The sequence below is a fragment of the Coloeus monedula genome (assembly GCF_965178545.1).
Source record: "Coloeus monedula genome assembly, chromosome: 11".
Lineage (NCBI taxonomy): Eukaryota > Metazoa > Chordata > Aves > Passeriformes > Corvidae > Coloeus > Coloeus monedula.
In genome coordinates this window covers 8,515,525-8,530,676 of record NC_138791.1, presented here as the reverse complement: position 1 = coordinate 8,530,676, position 15,152 = coordinate 8,515,525, and the positions used below count along the sequence as shown (strand labels likewise).

General features: G+C 41.4%; 2 protein-coding genes across 2 annotated transcripts in view; one reads left to right on the top strand and one right to left on the bottom strand.

The window, feature by feature from the left end:
- Positions 1-812: 812 nt before the first annotated feature.
- On the bottom strand, positions 813-5,518 carry PDE12 (phosphodiesterase 12; the record flags this gene model as incomplete). The annotated part of the gene is made up of 3 exons (XM_082288688.1): positions 813-2,422; positions 3,157-3,235; positions 4,280-5,518. 3 exons carry the CDS (start codon positions 5,516-5,518, stop codon positions 1,980-1,982), a joined length of 1,761 nt encoding a protein of 586 aa, XP_082144814.1. The 3' UTR covers positions 813-1,979.
- A 1,751-nt stretch (positions 5,519-7,269) lies between these two features.
- Positions 7,270-15,152, top strand: part of DNAH12 (dynein axonemal heavy chain 12) — a 57,835-nt gene continuing 49,952 nt past the window's right edge. Inside the window, exons 1-11 of the mRNA XM_082288749.1 lie at positions 7,270-7,293; positions 7,519-7,609; positions 7,886-7,912; positions 8,839-9,028; positions 10,324-10,402; positions 11,281-11,439; positions 11,876-12,071; positions 12,482-12,670; positions 13,482-13,632; positions 13,743-13,834; positions 14,078-14,256. Coding sequence (XP_082144875.1) covers positions 7,553-7,609; positions 7,886-7,912; positions 8,839-9,028; positions 10,324-10,402; positions 11,281-11,439; positions 11,876-12,071; positions 12,482-12,670; positions 13,482-13,632; positions 13,743-13,834; positions 14,078-14,256 — 1,319 coding nt within the window. The 5' untranslated portion in view covers positions 7,270-7,293; positions 7,519-7,552. The remainder of the gene's footprint in view (positions 7,294-7,518; positions 7,610-7,885; positions 7,913-8,838; positions 9,029-10,323; positions 10,403-11,280; positions 11,440-11,875; positions 12,072-12,481; positions 12,671-13,481; positions 13,633-13,742; positions 13,835-14,077; positions 14,257-15,152) is intronic.

Genomic DNA, 15,152 nt, shown 5'->3' with positions numbered 1-15,152 from the left:
TAAGTAAGTTCAGGACATAAAGACCCACTGAAATGTTAATTCAAACAAGAGAACTAAAGACCCTGTATTTTTAACAGGATCACGTCCCTGTTTTAGTTTGGTGTGGCATGAGTAGGAACAAGGAGAGCAGGATCAGGTAAGAGAGTTTGGGATAAGAGAGAAGGTTAACTGCTTATATTGCTGAAAAAAAGCTACTTGCAGAGGACATTCACATGAGCTCTTCAGCAACACAGGCTTCTACAGACTCAGAGTAGTGGAATTTGTCCATTTCCCTTTATCTGTGTGCAGAGTTGGTAATAAAATATGGGACAGTTCATGAGCTTTGTCTTCTCACGTCATGCTGTTTGAAACACATTTGGAGATTTATGGGCCTGTATCTTTTTAACTTTGTATGATCTCTGAAGGTAAACCTGCCTTGAGGGCTTTGCTACTGCAGTTACCAGCATCATGTCAGATGCCCAGGCACTACAGTAGCAAAACACAATAGTAATTGTATTGGAAATAACAGAAAAGAGCAGATATTTACAAGCTTCTACAAAGCACCACCCTTCACAGCATAGCAAGTACTATGGCAAGAGACAGCACCAGCAAGCCTCAGAAATATCCCACTTGAAAGTGGCTGCCTGGTTTGAGTAGCATTTAAACAGTTGAGTGAGTCCCAGCTACAACTACAGTGCACCAGAATGCAGGGGAGGTGAGCAGGTGTGCAAGTAGAGTACACAGCTTTTATCAACCGAGGCACACTTGTTTTGCCATTAAAGACACCAGTAACTAGAAAAGAACCCCAAACAACTGACAACAGTGACACACAATTGATAAAGGGAGTTTTATTAGGTGAAAGAGGAAGATCTAGTGAATGGTTTCCAAATGCTCTTTGTTTCCTGTGGACTAATGATGCAGGGCAAGAAGCTTGTTAAATGATTAAGCCCCCTCCAACACATTCAGTGAAGGTATGGATAAAATACACTTCCCCACATTCTACAAAATAGGGAAAACCAGGCTATTTATAGAAAGAAAAAGTGCACATAAAAACACTTAAAAAGTCAGGTTGTCTTTGCACGAGAGGAACAAAATACGACCATTGTGATAAAGGTTTGCAAGTCACTTGTGTTTCTTTGTAAAGATTTAGGCACAGATAGCTAATGCACCACACTATTCTGTATCTCTCCCCACCTGAAAACAGATGATATTGATAAAAAGCTCCTTCCCATCCAAAGCTGGTTGTCCTAAATTCCAGTATTTCTTTTCTTACCGATGACTCAAACCAAAAGGAGCAGATGTTCAAAGTAGATGCTGTTTCTTCATGTAGTCCAGTTTCACCAGGCATTAACATTATCCTCATTACCCATGTTACGTGGGCAGACAAATTCCTTCCAAATCAATTACAGCCTTGAATTTAACATGGTTGGCTATTGACAGTCTATTTACTGATAATTAAGAACATCTTTTCAGAAGTTGGTAGGTACAAGTACATTGTTCATGCAACTTACCAAAAGTTGGGCCATAGTAATGGTAACTGAACAAGACAATTTCTGAACTTAAATTATCATTACATTAATTACAGTGAAGTTGAGTCAACTAGATCCGTTTGGGTTTGGGTTCTGTGTTTGGTTCTGAATTAAGCAGGGTTCAATGTGTACACTGTCTTACAAATCAGATTAAATTCATATTTTTAAAATAAAATAATTATTAATCCTTTAAAAACACCACTAGAAAGGTATATGTTAATCCAATTTTTAAAACCCTGTCTTAAGTATATTTTTTTCCATTACCATATAAAAAAGGAGCAAATTGTCATGCAAATATTCTGAGCAGTGTCATAATATTCAGTAGAGCCATTAAACACATGAACTCTTCATTAATCGTTTTGGCTTTCCTTTTAGTAGCATACAAGTCAGGGTCTAACCTTAGCTCCCCAGCAGTACATTAAATTAAATTTCTTGTTTGAAAACCTCCAAAAGCAGCACGCCAGAGCTGCTCTATTTCCACTTCAAGTCACATATTAGTGCTATATGATCAGAAGGATGTGAAACACTTGGCAAAGCCTGATGGGTTGTTATTTCTTCATGACTTGGCAATGGAATGACTTGTTCAACCTCTAGAGCATTTTTGTCAATGAAAATGTAGTCCAGACATCCATGAAACCCACCAACATAGTTTGTATAAGCAGGTTCTCCACAAGCACTTAGCAGTTTGAAAGGATGGCTTAGAGACATACTGCACCTTTCTTCCTCGCCATTTGAGACCCAGTCTTCATGATCTTCAGCAATGCCACCTCTGCTGATAAAACTGTAAGTTCCTGACGAAGGTGTGCTATTAAAATCTCCACAGAATATGACTGGGATATTGGGATACAAGTCACATGCTACATGCTTGATGTGAGACATGGCTACAGCAGTTTGGATCAGACGGATGTTCCCACCTAAGGATATAAAAAAGTATTATTTCAAATAGTAATTTCAAAGTAATATTTCAAATAATGCAGAACAGCACTGGAGGTGCTCACTGGATTGCTCATTTAAGCATATATAGCTCTGAAACAGCAATCTTGCATTTTAGAATAGTTTTCATGAATTAAGAAGCCTTTAAAGTTTGTGACTATGAAAGTTTTTGAGAGGCAGACAATTTTAACTTAAACTTGCACATGCAAGAACTCTGAAGTTTTAACACCCATAGTACAGCAGTTTTCCATTTCATGGCAACCATCCTAATAATACTCCAAAAAAGGCACAGAACCAAAAGAAAACTAATTGAGAAGAGAGGAACTCTTCTAACAGCTTCTGTAGCCCAGTCTGGTTGCCCTCCTGGCAGTACCCCAAGAGAGCTCTATGTTCAACAGGCCTGGGAAACCACAAGCACACACAAAGCTCTCTCTATTTTATGGTCTGCTTTTTGGGTGAATTGTGTGTAATGTGACTTGCCTTGCTTTCAGCTGCATTCTACTGAATCCCAGGCAGACTAGAAAATAAAAAATAAATATATAACCAGACCTAGGAGTCTGGCTTGATTTCATCTAGATAAGAAGTAAGGCAGGAAACCCTCAGTTCCAGAAGAAAAGGCTATAGCTGCAAAAGAATGGTGGGAAATCTGTTCTCCCAAAGAGCAAAAACCTTTCCAAACCCAGTTATCCTACGTGTAGGAATGTGCCAAAATTACCTTTGGGGTGCCAGTATAGGTGGGTATTTGCTACACATAGCTTCCTGGGAGGATCAGTTGTAGACTGAAGAACCGAAACCTTTAAGAGAAAAAGCAGTCTTTGTTAAAGTCTTAAATAGAGAGCTTATATATTTTAAAATGCACTCGTCAGCTTCTGCCTTTATGGCAATCCAGTTCAAAGAATCTGAAGCTCATAACAAATAAACTCAATTTAGGAGCTGTGCTTTTCATTAATCATCTGTATAAGGTCTGGGTATCAGCCAAAATATTACCACTAATCCAGGTATTTCACAAACATTCTTTTGACTGTGTCTGGTTTGGCCATATTTTTTCGTAAGATACAGTTCATGCTGTACCATTCTTAAATACATTTATTTTCTATTCACCAGTTCTCTCTGCAACAGAACTGGAGCTAAATCTCAATTTTTGGCAAGCAAACGTGGCATTCCATAATTGTTAAATTGAACATAAATTTGGAGGTGATTTTAGTTATCAAGGAAATCCTGTAAGTCGTACTCACTCCACAAGCAGGAAACTTTTACCAGTGTTTCTGCAATTCCTGACACAGCCTTCTATCTTACACACTTGTACTTGCACAACAGCTCTGTGGGCAGACCCTCTGGCATTAGGAAGCGCACACACATGTCTAACCTTATTTGTCTCCCTACTGTCATTTCCTAAAGAGGCATTATAAAGCATACTCAACTTATTTAAAAGTGATTTATATGATTTAAGTTTCATAAAATACATTCTGATATATGAGAGTAAGTAGTGAAAAACTTGGCAGCCAAAGGAATCACTACCTGGCCCAGAATCTCAACAGCTGTCTTCATTTCAAAGCAAAATAATATTGCCTTTTTAAACCAAATTTTGGTAATTCCATATATCCAGTTCAGTATGGTCTCAACGTTTTGTTCTTGTTCCTAAATTGCTCTTCCGCTGTATCCATTACCCCAGCTAACAGAGAACATAGTTCCATGTTTCAAATTGTTAATCCCCCACCTCCCTTCTTCTGCTTGAGGCTCAACAGAGCTGGCCTGGCTACACCTGACTGGAGATAGTGGGAGGAGGAGAAAAAAAAAAGAAAGAGGGAAAAGAGAAGAAGGCATGTCAAAGCTGGTACCTGAAGCACTGACGACCTCTGCAGCACCTTCTCCTGCACCACGGGGTACTTGGCCAGCTGCTCACACAGCTCCTTGTGCAACGGCTCTGAGAGCAGGGCTTCGCTGAAAGTGATGTCGTGCTGGCTGAGGAGGCTGAACTTGTCCCTTCGATAGAAAGTGGCCAGGCCTTCGTGCTGTTTCTCCTTAATCCTGAACAGCCCTTCCAGTCCAAAAGCATCTAGGGCCGGGGCCAAGCTGTCAACGAAGACAGATTTGTCCACCTCTTGCAAGCAGATAAGGTCGGCGCTGTAGCCCGCCAGCTCCTTCTTGAGCAGGTTTTGGCGGTAGTCGATCTCCAGGGCGTAGGGAGCGCAGTAGGGGTAAAGCACGGTGCGGGAGAATTCCGTCTGCGCGTAGGTGTCGGCCAGGATGTTGTAGGAGACGGCGCGGACGGAGCCGTGGCCGCAGACCTTCTTGGTGTAGAGGTGCCGGGCGTCGAAGGTGCAAGCGCCGGGCCCGGCCTCCACGGGGCCGCTGCTCTCCACCTCGCGCGCCGGCCCGTAGCGCTGCTCCCCGTCCCCGGGCGTACAGCGCAGCTTCAGCCGCAGCCCCACCAGCGCGTTGGACGGCGTGAACACGCGCTCGGCCGCCGCCGTCTCCACCCAGGCCTCCCCGGCCGCGTCCCCGCCGCCCGCGGGGCGCTGCTCGCGGAACCAGCGGAACAGGCAATGCTGCGGCGCGGCGAACTCGGCGCTCACCTTGGGGCACACGGGAAAGCCGGCGAGGAGAGAGCGCGGCAGGCGGAGCTCGGTGAGCGCGGGCGGGTTGCGCTCCACGCGGTACCGCGCGTCCCCGATGTGCAGCACGGCGCCGTCCTGCCAGGCGGCCGCGTTCGGCACCTCCTCCGCCACTGCCGCGCCGTCGCGAGAGAAGAGCCGCACGGCCGGCACCGCGGCCTCGCCCTCCGCGCCGCCCTCCGCCCGCGCCTTCTTGCTCTTTTTGCTCGCCTTGCCGTGGCCCTTGGCGGCGTTGGTGGCGATGCGCGCCAGCGCCCGCCCCAGCGGCTCCGCCTGGTCGCGCTGCATGTGCCGGGCGCTGCCATCGGGCAGCACGAACCGCAGGCTTAGCTTCGGCTCGGACGGCACGCAGCGCACCACGGCGCGCTCCATGGCGGCGGGAGGGCTGCCGCCACTGCCGGGCGGGAGTACGGCGGGAGAGCCGCGGAGGCTCCGGAGGGCGGAGCGGAGCCGGCGCCACATGGACCCGGCGGCGCTGCGGCTTCCGCGGGGCGCGGCCGGAACCGCCGGACGGGGCGGGGCTGCGCCGTCACCGCGCGCGCCGGGGGGCGGGGCCGCGCGGGAGGCGGGAAGGGGGCGGGCGCGCGCCGCTGGCCGTGAGGCAGCGCCTCCTCCCGGTGCCCCGTGCCCCGCCCCGGGCTGTCTGCTCGCCCCGGTGCGCGCGCCCCTCTCCCGCCGTTAACCCGCCGGCACGGCGTGAGTCAGGCCGACCGGGGAAGCAGCGGGTTCTGTTCCCTCAGCAGCGAAACCCCCTCTCCTCAGCGCAGCTTCCTGGCCAACAGGTGTCCGAGGCGTGGGCGGGTCTCCCTTATAACGTCCCGATGCTAACTGCCTATGGATAAATCCTTTAACGTCAAGGGTTTGGGTCTGTGTTCTGTTCGCGAGAAAACATTTCATGTCTGAATTGAGACTTCACGCCGAATAGTCCCGAGCTGTGACAGCCGCGCTAGGAAAGTGTCCAGGACTTTGGAAAACACACATAAAATTCCGTCCCGCTACTTCCGCAGCCTCTGCGCGTGGGGCTCTGCCCACACAGACACAAAATTAGGGTTTTAAAGCCTCTTTGTCAAGTGTGGGCAGGTGAGTAGCAAATCTCTGGAGTTCCTTAAAATTTCCATTTATAGCTGTACAAAAAGCAGAAGCTTAGCAACAGCCACCTGATGCTTGAGGGTATTAAATTTTCTCAAGGATTGTTGCTGTGATCCGCTTGGTGCAGGCAGAGGCTGGAGCAGAGGGTCTTTCTGACTCCTTCGGGTTGTGCCAGTCCTGTGGCAGACCGGGACGGTCAAGGTAAGGTTTTTCCAAGTCTCTGCTTGTTTGTTTGTTTGGGTTTTTTTGTTTGGTTGGGGGTTTTTTTTGCTTTTTTTTTTTTTTTTTTTTAAATCGCGAGAGGCACTGATCTCGGCCAGGGAAAGCCCCGAGCCCGCCGCTCGGCTCCGGGGCAACCGCGCTGTTGTCGTGGGGGCGCCGGGAGAGGTGAGAGCGGCGGGGCTGAGGGAGCGCCGGGAAAAGACGGGAGAACGTCGCGGCTGTCCGTAGCTGAGCTTTGTGTCCTGTGGTGCATCCACCACCGCCAGGTTTAGTGCGTTTTTAGGACATACCGCTGATGTAGGAGGTAGCTTTGGCTTTCTCTTCCCGTGTGGGAACCTGTTGAAATGCACTTGTGAGTTTGTGCATCGTGTTTCCAGGGGAACCCGACCGTCTGTCTTTGGAATAGCCATTACTCAACCGCTTAAGCCGCCATAGAAGGGTGGTTTTTTAGTTGAAGCTTAGCCCAGTCGCATAACACAAATTTGTTGGGGCTTCTTTCTTTCTTTCTTTCTTTCTTTCTTTCTTTCTTTCTTTCTTTCTTTCTTTCTTTCTTTCTATGCACACTTTCCCTTGAACTTTGCAATTTTATAATATAAACTATTGTTCTCTTTTTTTGAAAGCTGAATTGTCATACCTAAACTGTGGAGATCCCTGAGGTGACCTCATTTTATGTCTTATGTACATTCAACTTAATATATGTTTCCGTTAAATTCCTTCTGGACAGGATTGTATTCTAGAATCTTGGTTTGGTTATGGTTTTAGATGGAGCACTCAGATGAAGCAACTTCCAATAAACGCACTTTGAGAACTTTGTTTCGTCCCGCTGCTTTACCTCCACCAGTCAAATCTGAAACATCACCATCACAGAAAAAACTATTGGCATACCACAGAGGCAAGGAGCAGCAAGAGGTGCTTAATCAGTTACTGTGAGTTTCATGTAATTCAAGACATGTTGAAATTCAAGTGAAAGAGACAATGCACATTTGACATTTGACAAATAATAATGGTGTTTTTTTAATGTAATTATAGTGAGATTTAGTGATCAAGGAGTTCGTAATGAAAAAATAGGTTGGATTGATTAAAGTGTTAGCACTATTTTTAATATATTATTTGTAGTTTTTCTGTGCTTCTGATTCTGTGTTTTACTTTAGAATTGATCGAGCTCTTGAAGTCTATTACATAACCATGGATGAAACAGATAAGAGAGATGCTGCACCTCCTATCACAGAACTGCCTTCCACTGTGAGAAAGTATTTCTTTATTATTTTAAGTCTCACCTATTTAGTTCTTAGTTATTGGGACATTTATTTTACTTCTTAGAATTTACTTTAAGGTACTTCTTTCATTCCTCAGTAATTTGTAAATGTGTTTATATACTCAGGTAATCCAACTGAAATGTATACCTGTATATCTACAGAATAAAGTCTTTGTTTAGGAATAATATTTGTAAAATTTTATATTTCTGGTATTTTTTTTTTGTACGTTCTTCATAACTATTTTCTGTTTCTTTTTATACAGATGGTTGATAAAGAAAGCCAACAAAGAGTGAGTTAAATTCTTTCATTTGCTTGTTTTGGTGTAGAAGAGTGAATGGTCCTTATTCAGAGAAGTTGAGTATGTCATGTGGAATTATTGTTACTAAACAAGAAAAAGTAGTCTTGGTGGGGAAAAATGGAATAGGAACAAAATAGGAAACTTGTCTTGTGGTCCTGTAGAGGGAAATTATTTTTCTGTGATAGAAAGTATGTCTATCAATATTTAATTTAACCTTAGTTAAAGATCATTACTTAGGAAAAAAACCTAACAGGCTTGAGGATTTTTTCAGTTGACGTCATAGATTGTAACTTAGCCTGTACAAAAAGTAGTCTTTGACATCATTCCCTTAATCCTTAGAACATGCACTAATCCTGAAATTTGTGTATAGCTTTTAAAGTAAGATTTCATCTCTGAAAGCCAGTTGAAACTCAAATTAGTATTGAAATATTTATATTAAGTAGCCTAAGGTAACACCAATTTTGCTTAGCTGTTGTGAGGTTAACTTATCTGTAGACTGTAGAGATTTTATAACAAAGCTGTCAAACAAAAGCAGAAATACCTATTTCTTTGGCCAAGACCCACTCCCCTTATGGGGGATGTTTGTCCACATTTGTTGCCAGATAAATGTTTGTCCAAAGAGCAATAATCTTAACCTTGAACTGTTTTATTGTCAGCCATAAACTTCAGCAGAGAACCAAGGATAATGCCATACTGACAAAACCAATATTTTATATTTAAACATTAAGACAAAGAGAAACCATGTTACCAACCACAGAGTAGCTTTTAGGATATTAGTCAGCGAATACTGAAAAGATCAGATTAAATACCCTGCCCTTAAGGATTAAAAATTGTGAATAAAAAGAGATTTTTGCCAAGCCTAACACAAAAATACATACATAGGCAGTTATTGACCTCTGACAATCTTGTCCTTTCAGGCAGACTACCTCTTTATGAAGACACGTGTGCAGAGGAATCCGATGATTCCCATCCAGCAGCAGTGGCTGAGGTCCATGCTCGCCCTGGTGCCACAGTCGCTCATGGAGGGCAGGGATAGAGAGCTACTCACTGAAGACCTTTTAAAGGAGATAGTAAGGGATTATGAAAAGAGCATGGAAAGATGTGTGTGTAAGTACTACAAATTCCTCAGCACTTATATTAATGTCAGTATATATTATAAGCTCCGTATTCTCCTGCTGAAAATAATTGTTCCAGTTTGTTCTTTCAGCTAGGCATGATCTTTGTAATTAACTACTGATTTAGCTTTTTTTGCCTCATCAGATGTGTGTTGGCCATAAGGTTTAAGGCAAAACTTGCTTATTTTATTTGAATCAGTAAAAAATTAACCAGCTGAAAGTACAGTTCAAGCAAAGACAGCTATAGACCTCAGGTCAAAAAGGTTGATGGCTGCTGATGGTATTTCATTATGTCTTTAACCTGTTTAGTTAATTTGAAGCAAGAATGTATTGCTGTCTACTGCTAAAGAAAGGAGAAACTTGTTATGTACTACTTATTTTTTCTCCCTCTTCAGGAACAGCAGCTTTTTTAAGATGTTCATGTACAAACACATCCATGAGTTTTCTGATGGTGCTACTGTTGCATGAAGAAGCTTTCAATAAAAACCTGCAAAGATAATTACTGTTTTCAGATATCACTCATACAACTCACTTCTATTTTAAAACCTTTTAAAAAGAGTAATGGACCGGAATTTTGAAGGTGTTTTCCCTTGAAATAATGTCTTGATTTCCTTTTATTTACATTTCTAGTATCTGGAATCTGAAATTGAGCCCAATTTTGTTAATATTTTAGTGGATGGCTGATCTTTTTAAAATGTAGATTAAAAAATACACAAATTAACATGGGACTAGCCTCTTTGCAATGTCATTAGTGGGATAATTATAGTTTCTTACTGTAATTATCTTAAATGAAGTTGCCGTAAATTCTTGCAATCATCGAATATATCAAGTTGGAAGGGGCCCGTACGGATCAGAGTCCCACTCCTTGCTCCTTGCAGGGCTATCTAAAACTCAACCATACAAGTGAGACCCCTGTCCTGATGGTCCTTGCACTCTGGCAGGCTTGGTGCTGTGACCACTTCCCTGGGGAGCCTGTTCTGTGACTGACCATCCCCTCAGCAAAGACCCTGCCTAAGTATTTAATTATTTAAACACAAACCCGTCTGAAAACCTTCAGGAACAGGGGCCAGAATTGGAATTAAGGCACCTGAATCTGTATAAATATTTAACAGAAGCTGTTGATTTTGAGTGACCTTTAGGAGAATGTGTTTTGGAGGCTAGGGTGACACAATTGCTTTTTCGTCCTACTATGTGCTTGGTTCAAGCACCTGGAGAAACACCAAGGAAGTACAGTGACTATTGAATATGGCCTAATTTTCTTCTAACGTTCATGTATTTTTTTTTTAGTGAGAAGAATTCTTGTTAAACCAGACATAAAAGAACTTGATAAATTGGAAGAGGAGGCACCTTTGCCTGTGTTACCTCTGTAAGTGGATTAAGTTAGCAAGTAACCCTCTGGCAAAACACACTGAGTTACATGAGGGAAATTCTTGTTGAGCTGTGTGAACAGAGTTATGGTACAGTATTAATTCTGGAGCCCTTCAATGGGACAGTTTTAAATCTCTGTAGCAGATCTTGCATTTGAACACCTCTTACTTGAATGCTCTACTAAGTTTGAAAGCTCTTACTTGAAAGCTCTACTGCACCGACAGTGTTTCATTACTGCTGTTACAGTTACATAGAGCAGTGCTCATGACTGCAAATGAAACCTGGCTCTGAGTGCCCAGACGCTAAAGTCATAGTGCAGCTGCCTTTGGAATGATGTGTGTGTGTATGGGGAAATTTTCTGGCTAATAGCAGCATTGTACAGCACTTTGACATCCTAAAACTGCATATAATGCCAAGGTTTCATGTTATTTTGGTTTTATGAGGTGAAACCTTTGAGACTTTAGGCAAATCTATAATGCCCTCCCATCATGGAAAAGGAATTCAGGTAGATAGAATATAAATACCTGAACTGCACAATTTGCTGATGCATCAGAGTGTGTGCTATCAAAATGTGGTGATAAATGCTTCCTGATAGCAGCTGGTGAAGTTAGGAGTTTACATTGAAAGAGCTTCTGGAAGAGCAGGTGATCTGAAAATACCATGGAGGATAAAGCACGTTTTGTAAGACAGAGTGTCCTTATGACTTCCACTGCATGATAGTTAGGACGTGTGTGGCATTTAAGTAACAATTCATGCTAGAGAATAAGCTTTTGAATACTATCTTTTACATATAGTACTTTATTCAAGTGTGCTTGAGCTCTTCATTTTTGTTTGTTTATTTGTTTTGGTTGGGTTTTTGATGTTTTTTCTTTTTAGAGGCCTGGATTATTCTAGTACGTGGCACAACAGTTATATCAAAGCAAAACAGCAAATCATTTCCAGCTTACATATTCTTCACCCCACAATGAAAACTCTACTGGATTTCGGTTATACAGCATTCTTTAACTTTCTTCTAGTGGATTTCTCTAGTTCCAGGTAAAGTCTGTTCTGATGAATTATTGACCCATATAGGTTTTTGAAGCTGGCAAAGATGAGTTTGTTCAGTTCTATTATTTATCATAGGGGATATCATAGGGAATTCTGTACTAATCCTGAAGATCAGTCTTCTTGCTGGTTTTCATCAGTTGAATTTTCTGTTTAATCTTGGAACTTTACATTTTTGTAATTTTCAAAAGGTAATTTTCAAAATATTTTTCCTCATTATTTTTTCTGGTAATTGTTCTGTATTTCCTGGAGTTTGAGGTAGGCTTTTTCTTTCCTTTTAGTCTACTGAAGCAATGCTTAAGTTCCCACTCTGCTTTCTGGTAGAGAAAGACGGGGTTTGTAATACAAAAGTTTGTATTGTTACCTTACTCCATGTTTGGTTTGTTTAAATTTTGTCTATGAAGTTGCAAGTAATTTTCTTTTCTAGACTGAAAGGACCAATTGACTGTAAATCTCTTAAAACTGATGCATCTCTAAGCTGTTCAAAAGCAGAAGAGGAGATAATGAGTACGTGGTACCAAAGAGTTGTTGGCCTCTTTAATCAGTCAGAGGCCTTGGATGGTGTAAAGTTGGATCAGCTTGAGTCTTTCTATAACTGTGTGGCTGTTCTTATGTCTAATCAGGTAAATATCTTTCCTCCCCATGATAAATTTAATGAGATTAAACCACTGCTTACATTGTAGAAAAATAATGGAACAATAGTCTAATCAAATCATTGTGATTTTTAAAAAAAGAGAGGAAAATGCTTTCAAGATATTTCATTTCTACATACATGTATTAGTAATAGACATACTTTTGTAGCAAAAATAAATGCATGGACTTTACTGAAACGTTTACTTGTTCATTAGTTTTCATCATTTAAGGGTTTGAACTAATAGCCACTGGAGTTATTAGAAAAATTCACACTGCTTCAGTTATCCATGAATCAGGCCAGAAGTACTAAAATGAATGGAACTCCTGTCTTACTGGATGAATGGAAAATGGGTTTGGCCTTTGTTATGTCAACTAATAGGTGATCTATGTTATTACCTAGCTGAAAGGATTACTGCAAAGAACAACTGAAGTTTTTGTGAAACTTTTTGATCCTGAAGACAGAAGTCGTCTGCCGTTATTTAAGATGGACTTGACTTATGATGAAAATAGAATGGAGTTTTATCCAAGCTTACAAGACTTGGAAGAAACAATTCTGTTTGTAGTAGATTGTATAGGACAGACTCTCCAGGTGTGCTTTTGTCTTTATTTAAATACATTATTGTTAAGATGCTCAGTATGTGAAAATATTTGTGATTTAGGAGTCCGACTACCCTGGCAATGGGATCAGAATGCAACTTGTATTTATTTTCCACAATTATTCTACAGGTCACATCACGAATCTTGATGCCCAGTGGCACTCCAGGCTCTGAAAGTAATTTTGTAATTCCTTGTTTATAAAAAATTGGTGCACCTGCTAGTAATGGTTTTAGTTTGCTCTTTGCATCTGCAATTATAATAATTACATCTTTAATTATATGTGTGATGATTTGCAATAAATTTGCATTCAAGTTAAGATCTCCACAGAAAGACAAAGAAAATTAGAGTTGATATTCCTTTTCTTTCTAAGAAAAAGAAAATACTCAAATCTCTAAAAACTAATATATACAATATCAAAAGATTGATGTCTTGGGAACCCGTCTGTGGTTCCAGGCAAGAGAGCCGTTCTGGGGGCCTTAGATGTGAACTGAGTATTGGTCACTAGTCACATATGATGGTACTTTCAGAGAAGTGTTTTGGGGTTGGTTTTCTGTATTTGCGTATATGATGTAATTTAATCTTATGCAAGGCTGGATAATTTTTTTTTCCTTTTACATATTTTCTGTTCAACTTTTTGCTTCAGGAAAAGTCATTCTACATGTGTATGAAGCATCTGAACTTGGTCGTGGTTAGGGTCTCATTCTGTGATCATGTCTTCTGCAGATTGCAACTTACTTTTAAAGTATATGTATCTTTGCACCGCTTTTTAAAATTTAAATAATCAACACTTGCACTTCTCTTAGAACGTCCAAACGATGCGTTCTTGGCTAACAGGAGGCACTGCAGCTGTGGATGCTGAGCTTCCTGCTCACACTGCACAATGGGCCAAATCCACTCTGAAAAAATCTATCAGAGACAACTTAGAAGGCCCGAAGGAACATTTTAAAGGCTATGGTAAGTGATGGAAGAGTGTGTAAATATCTGTTTCACCTCTTTGTAGTGTGTAACTTGCTGTTATGACATGCATATTTTAGTAATATAAATATGTTGTAATTGAATTGTAGTTGAAAGTTATGGCTGGCTTGTAGATGGAACTGCAGAGGAACGTATAAGCAGATTTATAGCAGAACAACCCAGCTTTGATGAATACACTACTGTAAGTTTTAATTCTATACTTCATAAATAATTTCTACTATACATACAGCAATAATAAAAAGGTGGCAGAGGACAACAAGTGCTTAGCTTTTAGCTAAAAATTATATGGACTACCTACAACATAACTGATTTTTCCCCTAAAAATGTGTGGTAAATAGAAGAAATATTACTTATTTTCTTCAATGTCTAATACTTACTCATGTAGCAACAGCTCTGAGCTTTAAAGTCTAATGTTTTTCTGAAGTTCATAGATGAATTCTTCACCCTCAAGAAGGAAATCATGAGTTTGCCAGAGGTGATTTATTTCCCTATGATCTGTTTGAATTGTGAGGATTTAAAGCAAGGTTTGGCTAATTGTGCAAACAACTTTGCTAAAATGCTAATGGACAAAATATTTACAGATTACAGAGAAGAAAATGAAAGGTAAGTAGAATTTCTCTGCTTGTGAATGCTCTATGTTTAAATGCATAGTAGAAACATGTAGAAGAAATGCAAATATACCATACTTTTGTTTACTGAAGGTTCTTGGCTAACTAATGATCTAATGCAGTTTGCACCAGCTGTTGTATTTTTTCTGCTGTTTCAGTCTCAAAAAAAGGTAGGAGAACATTTTAGTATAGACTTGAATAATGGAGGAGCTAAAAGATCAAAGAACTAAGATCAAAGAACTTCATTACTGTTCTGGATTTTTAAGTGTGAATTACAGTATTACTGCACTGTCAAAGGAAAGGCTGGTTAGACTCTCGTATTACCTAATAGATACCTCCGCAGGGCTGCTCTCAAGCCATTCCTCCCCATTTGTGTTTGTGCCAGGTGTTACTCCATCCTGGGTGCAGAATCTGGCATTTCAACTCATTACATTGCATCCCCTTAATCACAGTGAAATGTTTCATTCTGCAAGGTGTCCCATCCTTCAAGAGAGTCAGCAGCACCTCACAGTTGTATGATGAGCAAACTTGCTGATGGTGCATTCAACTCCTGCATCCAAATCATTGATAAACACATTGAACAGAAGTGGCCCAGAAGTGAATCCCAAGGAACACTTCTGGTGGCAGTCACCATCCATTTGCTACAACCCTTTGAGCTCTGCACTTCACCAGTTTTTCACCCAGCACACCATGAACCCACTCATCCCACACCTGGACAACTTGTCTAGAAGGATTCTGTGAAGGACAGTTATCAACAGCCTTATTAAAACTGAGAAAAACTATATCCACCACCTTCCCTTCATCCTCTACATGGGTGAACTTACCATAGGGTATCAATTTAGTTTAACAGGAGGTTAATTTGCAGGTATGGATTAAGTCATGAGGAAACTC